The 12,839-nt window shown below is 38.1% G+C and overlaps 1 protein-coding gene and 1 long non-coding RNA gene across 5 annotated transcripts in view; one reads left to right on the forward strand and one right to left on the reverse strand.

Moving 5' to 3' along the window:
* The window catches only part of LOC136421149 (CTD small phosphatase-like protein), a 35,441-nt gene that overhangs the window by 17,803 nt on the left and 4,799 nt on the right, over window positions 1-12,839 (forward strand). For all 4 annotated transcript variants that reach the window (XM_066408303.1, XM_066408305.1, XM_066408304.1 and 1 more), the window contains 6 exons: window positions 3,130-3,260; window positions 8,006-8,107; window positions 9,817-9,873; window positions 10,405-10,497; window positions 11,124-11,222; window positions 11,862-11,948. In XM_066408303.1, coding sequence (XP_066264400.1) covers window positions 3,130-3,260; window positions 8,006-8,107; window positions 9,817-9,873; window positions 10,405-10,497; window positions 11,124-11,222; window positions 11,862-11,948 — 569 coding nt within the window. The remainder of the gene's footprint in view (window positions 1-3,129; window positions 3,261-8,005; window positions 8,108-9,816; window positions 9,874-10,404; window positions 10,498-11,123; window positions 11,223-11,861; window positions 11,949-12,839) is intronic.
* LOC136421150 (uncharacterized) lies at window positions 4,626-6,836 on the reverse strand. The gene is made up of 2 exons (XR_010753373.1): window positions 6,545-6,836; window positions 4,626-5,754 (listed from the first exon to the last, which is right to left on the reverse strand). It is a non-coding gene; the product is annotated as an uncharacterized lncRNA (long non-coding RNA).

Consider the following 12,839-nt stretch of genomic DNA (forward strand, 5'->3'; position numbering starts at 1 on the left):
GCCAGGATCCCCCCATGCAGACCCTCTGTACTTTCATCGCCATGTTAATTATCTAGCTGTTGGTTGTACATTTATAAGCTTAAAGCATGGCAAATGCCAAATATTATCTTTTCTTTTACCTTTAGCCATCATAAATGCTATCTTGCCCCACCCTTATTTTTTTATAAGCTTGGCCTTCCCTTGAAACAAAGCATTTTCAGGGCTCGAAATTCATCTTTGGGACTAGGTGCACTGGTGCACCCAACTCAAAAAATTGGGTGCACAGAAAGAATTTTGGGTGCACCAGATAAAATAAAGTTGAATGTTCTTCAGAACATAATTACAAAGTTTAACGCTGCTGCCTTTCTTAAGAACTTCAATCTGTAATTCTATAGCAAACTTCAAAATTTCAAACAAATAATACATTAAATAAAGTACAGCAAAAAGTTATCATGCTGTTTTTTATACTTACATTTCAAGAATATTCTGTATACTGGTGTACAAAAGTACCTTAACCCTATAGGCTACAAAAATATATAGGTGCACCAGTGCACCCAGAGTCAAAAATTAGGTGCACAGCTCCAATTTTGGGTGCACATGCACCCACTATTTCGAGCCCTGATTTTCCTACCAGCTTTTTGCCCCTTTTACCTTTGTAAATGACCTATGTTAGAAATTTATACAAAATGCTATGTAGTCACTATACACTAGAAACATCGCTATGCAGTCAGCTATTTGCAAAAATGGACTGCATTGCAAAATTTGCATGGTGATTGCACATTGAAAAGGCATACTAGTCATTCTTGGTTGATTATGTAATTAAGAACATTTCATACGGTTTGATAGAGGGTGTCAAACTGTGAAGAAAGTATCCAATTATCAAGCTATTTTTGTCGCAATAAAATAGGGTTTACTGTAGTACTAGTAGTGGGTGGTAAGGGCATTAGAAATTGCGTGGGCTATCCAATCTGTATTCCGAACAGCACATAGCGGTACACCGTACCATACTCTGAAAAATGGCCTCTTACATAAGCAGCACAATTGCAAGGGCTGGGGTATCATTATTCCATGAGGTCTCCGACAATGTGTCTATAAAAAGAAAGAGGATGATTGACATTTTTCTGATAGTACAGGTCAGAAGGTTTGAAGATATCGATAGCTTTGAGTATATGTTTTATGGTTGTCATTTTGTCTGTTTCAGGGTTTTTGGGTCTACGTAGATTTAAAGATTGGTTGAATATCATACTGTAAATGCATTTATTTTCTATTTTTTTCCACGGAAGGAGGGAAACGATGCTTTCAAAGTGTTAGAATTTCGTGGTGGAAGCTATTCTGTAGTGCAGTAGACTTACAAGACACATATGATTTTGCAGCAAGAATTCGCTAGGAAAGCCACAACAATAAAACCACCGTGAACATTTCAAGATTTACTGTACTAAAAAGAAGAAATCAATAGAATAGATCAAGAATGAATCAAGAAATTTTTATTAAATTTTGGTGTTAACATGAAGAATTTAACAGTATTTTTTTCGTTTATCTTCATAATGTAATTGATATTAGTGTTTATTTGGGACATTAGCACAGAAATTATATGATTTGTTGCCACTTAGGATGAATTATTGAATATGGATATGATTTTTATCTCTAGGCTTGGACGAAATTATATCATGTGGTCAAGCATGTCCAATTAGTGGCAGAAGGATATCCATAATTTCACGTTCGAAAAATCAATAGTTGTACGCTGACTTTCAAAGACAAGTGCTTCGTAAAAATTCTGGACACATCTGGTCCTTATGTATGTAGATGGCTTCTCGTAAGACATTTCCAAGTGCCAAGCAAATGCTTGTCTAGTGTATTTTTATTTCTGCCTGTATTAGGACTGTCTCCAAGACCCGTCCCTCCGCCCTGGGATGGACATTTGCTTGTTGGGATAGACAGAAATTTCACCCCGTCCATCAAAAAATCTTAGCTTCATGACATGAAATTTATGAAAATGTATTTTCGTAAGTTTAGAATGGCAAGAAAATTAACAACATGGGCTCCCAAACAAAGTAAGGAACTTTGGCGCTTACACATGTTCACAAATTCACTTTAGATTTTAGATTTATCAATTTCTGACAATTATTGATAGACTGGCTGCAATACAGGCTTTAACCTTCTCCCTGCTGCCTAACACAGCTGTTCCTTTTTCTTGCATATCTGAATCAAGCTAAATTCGCTTTGATTCGCATTGGGTATGAATCCAGTTTTCCAGTTATAGTGGACTTTGACATGGTAAAATAGAATCCGCTAAGCAGACGTGGCAGCCTTTGTTCAGCTATATTTTGATAAACCTTACCAGACAGGTTGACATGATAGAACAGTGTTCAAAGCCAGGAAGAAAGATTGATTGTATAATTAGTTATGAGTAACAACCGGGATAACGTCACTATGGGACAGTGTTTCAGGTTGTCCCAATTTGTCTAAATCTTCCCATCCTATTGGATCATCTGTCTGTTGTCTGCTAGTGGCTGGATTGATGTGTCTTCGGCAACAAGTTTTGATGGACCAGTGGAAGCTTCATGGTACAAAAGCTTCTTAAGTGTCCATAAATCATAGGATTTTGTGTTAATAAGGACACTAGAGCCTCGGCCATATTCGTCATGTGAGGATATTTATAAGCTGTTTGACAAGCCAGCCCCCATCCCCTTTACCTGTGATTTGCTGTTAGGTCATTTGTTCCTCATAGAATTATTTCATTTTGTATGCTTGATTAGGATCTTTAGTATCATCTGCCAAGATGCTGTTATTAAGAGATGTTGTTGGCTTAAATTAAAAGAAGCCATGAAATAATAACTCTGCAGTAGTGTATTTTTTCGAAGAACATATTGTGTATGGCTTGTAAGCATTTTAAAATTTGGGTCCTGGAAGAGAATGGTGAACTGAAGAAGAGATTGGTATCAAAGCGTATGATAGGTATATTATATCTTAAAATCATCATCATCATCATATCTCAAAATGTGACCAAGCTGTCAAAAAAATGTCTGAAATCAGTTTTCCTGTCTAAATTTGTCTGCTGAGGTACGTGCACACAAGTTTTTGGAGGAGACAAGGATACAATTATTCTGATAAACCTTTCAATTCTAATCTCATCTTTGTTTATCCCAACAGCGGCACCCGTGACAACAGTTGCTAAGAAACGCCACCGCAGCATCTTCGGATCCCTCCTGTGTTGTTTCCGCGCCAACAGTAGCCACACCCCCGCCACTCCAGGACAACCTGAGGAAAATGGCAGCGCGAAGGTGAGCAGTGGTCGTTGTTTCAACATTTCCCTGTCTGGCTCTGTTCTTCAAACTGACGTGCTTAGGGGGCCGTCACACTCATGTCAAGACCGTATGAGTTCCGTATTGACATTTTTTTGGCTAAGATAAAGTTTGAAGGGAAGAAGTTGTTTTTTAGTTTTGAAGTTTCACCCACCATGCGCGTTGTGCAGCCTGGCTATCGAATTGAAAAAACGACTTCTCCGGATGCAAACTTTACCCAAAAATGTCAATACGGAACTTATACGGACTTCATATGTGCACAAGTGTGAGAGCCCTCTAGTCCAGTGGTTAGTGACCCTCCCTCTGGACCAAGAGCTTGTGAGTTTGAAACCCAGCTGTTGTCACTCACCCGACATGCATGCTACTGGAAAGAGTTGCAGTCCTTAGGATGGGACATATTAAGCCATGGTCCACTGTTTCTTGCACTTGTTGAAAAGAGCTGGGGGAATTTTTGGGTACAATGAACCTGTAAATACTGTACATACAGCTCGGAATGTGGTCTAATCTGCCTATGTCATTAATCACGCCGTCAGCGGTGCTGCGCAGGCGTACTTCTCTTGACCCCAAGATTTGACCCCAAAATCCAAGATGGCGGACGGACTGTGGAACGCCGATCTGAGTACTTACTATGCTTCCTATATCGTCCTACGGAAGCCACGATACGTCAATCTGAGCTATTATATGTGCCCCCGTTATTTTGAAAACTCGGACAACCGCGGGTAAGCCAGTTGAGAAGTCAAAAAGTAGTTAAAAACTAGATTTGTCCCGTCAAAGTTGACCCACTTGGCGAACTTAGTATGAGAACGCTACGGTCCCCCGGCTTACTTATTTGTCTCGCAAATATCTTCTGCCATGTTACCGACGGGACGTATGATTTCTGATTTGTTGACGTGAAGTGGAACGTTTCCAGTTCTTACAAGCGTCATAACTACGATAGAGATTAGAGATGTTTTCGACAGTTTTTCACGTGCGTACGGGCTGCCTCGCGTTGGGCCACGCTACATTTATGGTACTTGTACGTTGTCAGTTACGAAGCTGAAATAATTTGTTTGGATGTCGCAAAGTTACAAAAAAAACTAATAATTCAGCCTTTTACGGACCAATTTGTTTGTTTAATTGGTTTACGATATTTAGAGGGGCACTTATATAAGCCAACTTGTCGGACTACCTACACAATACACGACCACGCACACTTTAATTTAAATACCACTCGTTAACACATATTGTTGTATACAGCTTCACTCGCATATCTCACAAGACAAGACAACTAAGAGACCTACAGGTGGAAGGGGCCGTGGAAGGGGTCGTGATAATCTATAGAAAGACATGTGACATCACAGCAGGTTAGGTGCATCAGAGGAGAATATCTTTATATACATGAACATATTGGCACCTGTCTCAAAGGAGAATATCTTTATATACATGAACATATTGGCACCTGTCTCAAAGGAAAATATCTTTGTACACAATGTAACATGAACATAGTGTTAACTGTATCAAACTTCAAAGTAGAATATCTTTATACAGTGTGTACATTGATATAGTGTTACCTGTCTCAAAGGAAAATATCATTATATACCAGTACATTAACATGGCGTTACATGTCTCAAACTTCTTCAAAGGCAAATATCTTCATGTACATGAACATAGCATTACCTGCACCAAGTCTTACAAGTCTCTTGAAGTAGGTTGTTCACCTAACTGCTTATAACATGAAGTTACTTTTTGCAAATATACATATATATCAATCAACTTAGTTGTTGTGTTGTGTTGTCACAATGTTCAGCTGTATACTGCCATGACTATATTTACATCAAAGACAGCATGTTTCCACAAAATACAAGATTATAAGTGAAACATCAAAGTTGACAAACATTGTCTAACTTGACTGAACTTGTGAAGAAAGTGTACCACAGACACCAATGAAATGTACAGAACATACCATATCAATTCATTTCTACATGTCTATATGACAATAATAGTTGACAAAACCGCTTACTTATATATGTACTACCAACACATGTTGTGATAGCCTGACAAAAAACATGACAGATAGAAATATATGTCAAAAATTGCATGCTTTAACAAAGCACATGAGTATTACACCCTAAAATCACAACTCAGTCTGACCTGCATCACTTAAGACATCTAGCTGTAAAGCACACTGGATATTGTTTTGGTCAATGGCTTCATTTTGAACTTCAAAGTACAGTTCCAACAAGTCCTCTTTCTTTGTTGATCCAATTCTTTTCTCCATCACAGACAACCTTTCAACATAGTACATCTTCACATCCTCTACTACAAACTGTACAAACATCTCTTTTATCTTCTCGACAATATCAGCTTATTCCAAATATGTTAGAAAACCCCTCACTAAATGACGAACACGAATACTCTCTATCTCCAACAGCATGTCCACACAGGCGACACTTTGTTCTCAGCAGCCCTATGTGGTCATCCTCCAGTTCTTCATCTACAAATACAATGAAATAGGCAAAATAAATAAAAATCAACAATGTTGAATTGTAGGTACACTATTACCAGTATTATTACAACAATCAATCAATCATTAACAAGAAATATCTATAATTCAAGCATTTTTTGATCCAGGACTAACAAAACAGTAGTTTACTATCCATAAAAATTGGATGTAATCTATATAAAATATCATGAAATCCGGAAAATTAATCTGATTTCTTTTTTTATTATTGTCACAAAGTTTATAAATATTCAAGACAATCACCTCGGCGTAAAAACGTGGAACTACGGCGCTCTCATAATACGGGAAGCTATTTCCTATGGACATCAGCGATTTTGCGCCCCCCTCCCCAACCCCGCTAAAACAGTTAATATCGTAACATCGCCCACTTCAAAATCATCAACAATTCTTCCACATAAAAACTAAAGGCTGAAACCCATGTAGAAAGATAGCAGAGGGTCTATACAATTCAGGAAAATTATTCATTTTTCTTAAAAACATAGCGTATTGCAACTAGACAGACATTTCTCCGATAGAACCGGTGCGCTATCGACCCAACCGCCATAGAAAAACATACGGAGCAGGCGACACGAGGCACGAAACCTTCGAATTTCAAAAACATGAACAATTTTTGCAAGACAAACAACCAGGAAACAAAATGGCGCCAGCGATAGCTGACCACGTCAACAATGACAGAAAATTGCTTTGGATAACCTAAAGTTCCCTAAAAATGTGCAGTTAGACCAGCAAAATTACCAAGAAAATGTGCAATGGGAAGTCTTACCTGATGTTTCGCCCGCCATTGCCGCCAGGAAAGAGCGATTTCGGAGAGATTTGCGCGACGAAAAAAGCACTTGCAGACTTGTTCCTTGTTCTGGAGGCTTCTGTTAGGGTCAAAGACCTTGTTTGACCTCTGAACTGGGCAATACCAATGAATAAATAGGGGAGATAGAAGGGAAAAGTCTAGAAATCGACTGCACCAGGCTCTGGCGGTAAAATGACGTCATAGCCGAGCGGACGATCTGATTGGCTGGCTATTGGCGTCATGGACATAGGCAGATTAGACCACATTCCGAGCTGACATAGCATCTGTCTTTTCTGACACGACCAGTGGAAGAGTAGCTCAACTTTTCATTGAGTTCCTTGAGCTATACTGGTTTGAGATCACTTTCACTTTCCTTTCACGTTTCCTTTCACTTTCTCTGCTTGAAACCACTCTCACTCCATTTACCACTAGGCCGTTAATTGCATGTCTCGTTAAACAAAGTCCAAGATTACAGTTACAGCAGTATTTAAGCATATAGAACACTGCGTGCAGCCACTGGAAAAAGTTTTCCCTATTTTCCTGAAAAGGAGTACACCTTGCCAATATGATTATCTGCAAAATGTCAGACTTAACAGTGTGCACTTATTTTAAAGATGCAGTAGAATATATTGTATCTTACAGTATCAATGGGAAAAATCTTTAAAGAAGTCTGTAGAAATCTTAGCCTTAGAAACAAGTGAAAAGAGATACGAGTTGGGGAGCATCTCTCTTGCCCATTTTTTCCTAGACAATGAAGTAAATTTGAGTGCAAAGAACTTTGTACTTCAAAGATTATTCCATTTAGAAATCTCAGGAGGGGTCGCTGGGAAGATTTCATGTCCCCTTTCATTTTAATGAAGTACAAGTTGTCATCTATCACACCACCTGTCCTTTCCTTCTACCCTGACCATCCCTCTTGGTCCTGTTGAATGGAATAGTCCTATGACATCATATATGGCTTACACTTGTGACTGCTAAAAGGTGTCTGCTAACTCAAAACCATGCAAACTTTTTCCTTTTTTCTGCCACAAGGAAAACACCAATTTCCAGTTCAACGAGGTACTGTAATATCAGCAAATCACCAAAATGCACATTTTGTCCTCAGTAACCCACACATTTTTTCAGCCCAAAGAATACTAATTTTTTTGCATCCCATTTTTCATGGCTTTTTCATTCAAGTTATAGGTTGTTTTATCTTGAAAACACAGTAAGCCTTATTGTTATTCGTTTGAAATGTTTTCATTCATTTCATAAGACTTTCCCGTCATTGTAAGGAATGAGGGTAGTACCAAACTGAATGATTCCAGAGAATTTACAAAGCTTTTTGTCGATGTAAAGAAGTTAAAATGATTAAAAGAAGGGCTTTTCTGCGACAATTGGTGTAAAAATCACGTAATTTTTCCGCACCAAACATTTCTTTACAACTTGTGTTTTTCCCAGGTCCCACAGAAGTATTTGCTGCCGCCGGTGCGCCACCAGGACATGCACAAGAAATGCATCGTCATCGACCTCGATGAAACCCTGGTGCACAGCTCCTTCAAGGTAACACTTGAAGATCTGACCTGTCATAAGAAGAGTCTGTTACAAGTGACAAGTCATATATATACTTTCACCATAGTTAAGTCACTGTCATACAGCAGGAAAATTGAGTCTTCAAGTTCGAAATGACATTTTCGGCAGTACTGTAAATGCATTTAAGTTCGCTGGGTTTTAATTTCGCGGTAGGGTGAAAATGATGTGTTTGTGGTGGTTTTTAGTTCGTGTTTGAAACAATAGTACCGCTACAGCAAAAAGTTTCGGGGTGGTTTTTGAGTTTGCGATGAAGAGTTCGCTGCGAAAACCGCAAACATGAAATCACCGCGAACATTTCTGCATTTACAGTAATACGCCCGGTGTTCTCTCGATCGTTGCTTGATCTTTAGAGATTGGTCGACGTTGAAAGGACATGAGCTCACAGACAAAATGTGAAAAATAGCATTTTGTTGGTCATGAGAATATCTTAAAAATGCATCTTGTCCTTTATGATGTTTTTCAAAACCCTCAAATACAGGTAGAAATTTCCTTTCTCTGGTCACATGAGGTACAGATTGCAAATGTCACTGAGATGTCCTGCAAATTATTGTTTGTTGCATGTTATATCTGATATTCATGTATTTTCCAACTTAGATGTGTTTGTAGTTTTGTACCAAAGATGTATTTTTTTGGCTTGAAAAGGTCCAATTTTGTCATGTACATGTATATGATCATTTAGAATGTTCTGTGTTTATTCAACAACAGGCATGGGTCTTTGGTACTTCAGAATCCACTATCGTTCGATGTCTCTTGTGTACATTTTTTTCAAAGTAACCAATGTAACTGACACACTGTTTGTAGTTTCTGAAGAAAGCTTCTTGAAAGAACTGTCACACTGACAAACATCTTACGCAAGAGATCAAAATTGGCAATTTGTCTTTCACAAGTGGAAAATAAAGATAAAAGTGACATGTAACAGTATGACTTCCTAGACCATCCTCTTGAAAACAGAATGTGTGCCCCAACAACAAGGTTTCATCTCGCCTCAAAGAGTACATCTAATTGGCTGAGCACGAATGAAATGACTATAAATTAGGTTATTTTTCTGTAGAGTGCATCAGACTGGAAGGCCATATTAGGCGATGAACATGTAGCATTTGGCAGCTACTGCCTGTTATGCAAACACCGGTACAATATTCCCTTGATTGTAATGATGTTAAGGGCCTATCATTTATGGAACCAAATCAAGAGGAATCAAATGATATATGAAGCAATTGAAAACACTTCTATGAAGAACATATAATTGCAAAATAAGGTACAATCTAGAAACTACTGTAAAGTCACTTATTTTCACAAGGACTTAATTTTGTGTAAGAAAAGGAAGATGAGGTTTTCTCAGTGTTTTAAATTTGAGGTTGAAACAGTTTTATAGTACATGTAGAAATACACTGGGTACACAAATTTGCAGTGTCACAAGTTATCGGTGGAGAGGACACTGTAAAAACGGAAAATAAAACCATTGTGAACGTTTCTATATTTACAGTATAATGTCACTAGTTGCTGTAGTTCCTGTGATGCACACTTTTTTAACCTTATGCTTAATTTTATGCTAGCCTTACTTTGTTTAATTTGATATTGATACATTGTTTTGTATTTGTTTGTATGCATGTATGTATAAATAGTAAGATTTACAAATATTATATCCCTGTCCATTTACCCAAGTTTTTATGTATTTTCAGCCTGTCACCAATGCAGATTTTATAGTTCCTGTTGAAATTGATGGAACAGTACATCAGGTAAAACATTACATTTCTGTATTTTTCCTTTTTCAGCTAGTATGTAATATTATATATTCTTGTTTGATATGTAGGTTATTTATGGATGTGCATATATTCTGTTTGACGATTAAAAAGTGACCACCCAAACAGTGGTTTCCCTGATGTTGTTGTAATACCACAGGGATTTGTGATCAGGAAAGCCCCATGATCGCTGGATTTGGTTACCATATTTGTGGTAACTGTAGATAAGGTATCTGATAAGACATCTTCAGGGATTCACATGTTTTAAAGGAGGAAGCAACAGTGCTGTGAACAACATTGCTGAAATGAACGACCCCTATTGTATACTAGTAGTAATCAACAAGTAAAGAGTGGTGATTACTTGATTGGAAGCGTCATGGTTTACAGTAGTCCAGGACATTTTGATGCATACATGTACATTTACCGTTTCTTGACGCCCTGTGCAATTATTATCCTGAAATTAGATTCTTAACTCTTATAGTCAGTGCACATATATCAGATCCATGAATATTGTTATGTTGTGTTCAGGTTTATGTACTGAAGAGGCCGTATGTGGATGAGTTCCTCCAGAAGATGGGGGAGATGTTTGAGTGTGTGCTGTTTACAGCCAGTCTGGCAAAGGTAAGAGTTACTCATTATTATTGTTACGGTGTACTATGTCGTAGTTGTGTTTTTTATATGTAATATCAGGGATACCTGAAAAACAGGCTTCACAGCCTGAGTTGTATTTCCCCTGTATAAATAAATAAATAAAACATTAAAATCTATGTCTTCGGATAACGGAGATTAGGTACCTCCGTGAAAATGGAGCGACTGTTTTCGGTGTGTCTATCTATTTATGCAAGGAGGTTATATATGTCTGTATCTGTTTGTGTTTCCGAATATTTTTATGCTAAGCTGTGCTTGTGCTGTCGATAAGCATAACTGAACCTCTGGATGGATTGTGATGATATTTGGCATGTAGATTGGTCTTGGGTAAATGAAGCTCAACGTTGATTTTGGTTCTCCTGGTGGCTTTCCTTGGTACTGCAGCGGCACTTCTGTATTTTGTATCTTTTGTCCCGGACATGCTTAAGTCTTTATTTTTGTGGTCGATAGCTTGTGTTCCTTCTTGGTAAAGAAATAAATAGATTCATGTTCTTTGAAATTATGCAGCATTAAAGGTCAAGTATAACTTATAAGAATCTATACAAATGTTGTTTGTATGTATTTTGTATTTGATGTTAATGATCTTTGTGTTCCCCCAGTATGCAGACCCTGTAGCAGACCTACTGGACAAGTGGGGTGTGTTCAGGGCAAGGCTGTTCAGGGACTCCTGTGTGTTCCACAGGGGAAACTATGTAAAGGTCTGTACAGAACAGCTACTACTTTTTTAACAAGTTTACCTATTGCACGGCCAAGTGACCACTTCCAGACCACTACATGTCGTACTTACTCAATTGTCACCATAACAGGACCTGAAAACCACTTTGGGTTTACGGGTTACATGTGCATGACAACATGAGTAGGACTGGAACAGCATTTCTTATTTTATGGGCCATCCTGGCCAAATAAAACAGAAATAGATAAAATGTGCTGGCAGAGATCACAATCTGTCAACAAAGACCAGTTGCGATCTCTACCAAGAAAATCAGTGATTCTGCCAGATTGCAAGTCGTATCCTTACGTACGAACGTATATGTATCTCTACCCTGACATACTGTTAATGCATTTAAGTTGTGGTTTTATGTTAGCGGTTTCGGGGTGACCTCTTTACTTTAAACTCAGAACCTCTGTGAAAATCCACTGTCTCCTTACCATGAAATCAAATCACTGCAAACTTGATGCATTTACAGTACTTATGTAGGGCTTTTCTGCGACAATTGGTGTAAAAATCATGTAATTTTTCTGCACCAAACATTTCTTTGTGTTTTCCTCAGGTACACAGAAAGAAAAAAAAAGAAAACTGGTTGTAATTGTTGTGTTTTTTGCCTTCTTGTTTCCAGGACCTCAGTCGATTAGGCAGGGACTTGTGCAAGGTTATAATTGTAGATAACTCTCCTGCTTCGTACATATTTCACCCTGACAATGCGGTAAGTCTAGTCACTTTTCTGCTTATATCTGCTATTTTTATCTTAAATAGTTCTCATGCATGTGTGTTTAGCATGTAGAGATTTTAGGACACATTTTACCCTGACGATGTAGTCTAGTCTAGTCTAGTCTAGTCAGATCTCTTAACCATTTCTTCTTTAACCATGTTTAGCTTTAACATATTGTTGAAGTACACGGTTCTTAATGTGTATTAAGTCTAAGTATTGCATGTATCTATAGAGTAAAATATCTAAAAGATACTGTGTATTTCCTGTAGCAATTTTTGATAAAGAATATCTAGTAGTCTGCATGAAAGATCATCCAAGCACTGACAAAGATATCTTTATCAGACACATATGATGAAACTGAATCTGAGACAATATTTAGCAAACAAGACCGCTGTCAGAGGGCACTAAGCTCTGCCATGACAGCATTGTTGGCATGTTTTATGCTGGTTACCAGTCCTGCAGTTCTGTAGTGACTAGCTAGATGGCACTTCAGCACCATGGCCTATTGAAATAGTTACATGTGTTATCCTGTTGCTGAGGTCATGCAGAATCATTTCCTTGGTTCTGTGACATTTTGAAGGAAACATTTTATTGTCCAGTTTAGCTTTAGTTTTTAATCCAAGATCTAGCAAATTAGATTGTGGTTAACCTCATAATTTGTGGTGCTGAATTGCCAAGTGACTAGGCTAGCGGACACAAGATCAAGAGGTAATGGGTTTGATTCCAGGCATTCCTGGCTAGATGTTGTATCCTTGGGAGTTTGATACTTTACACAAATTTAACCCAGGTGTAAAAATGGGTCCCTGACTTTGGTTGGGTAGGTAAAAAGCAGTAGAAGGAGAGGGTTGGGCTCCGACTTCCAACGCCGTGCCCTAGACACAGTGG

This window comes from Branchiostoma lanceolatum, chromosome 15 (genome assembly GCF_035083965.1).
Source record: "Branchiostoma lanceolatum isolate klBraLanc5 chromosome 15, klBraLanc5.hap2, whole genome shotgun sequence".
In the NCBI taxonomy this organism is placed as follows: domain Eukaryota; kingdom Metazoa; phylum Chordata; class Leptocardii; order Amphioxiformes; family Branchiostomatidae; genus Branchiostoma; species Branchiostoma lanceolatum.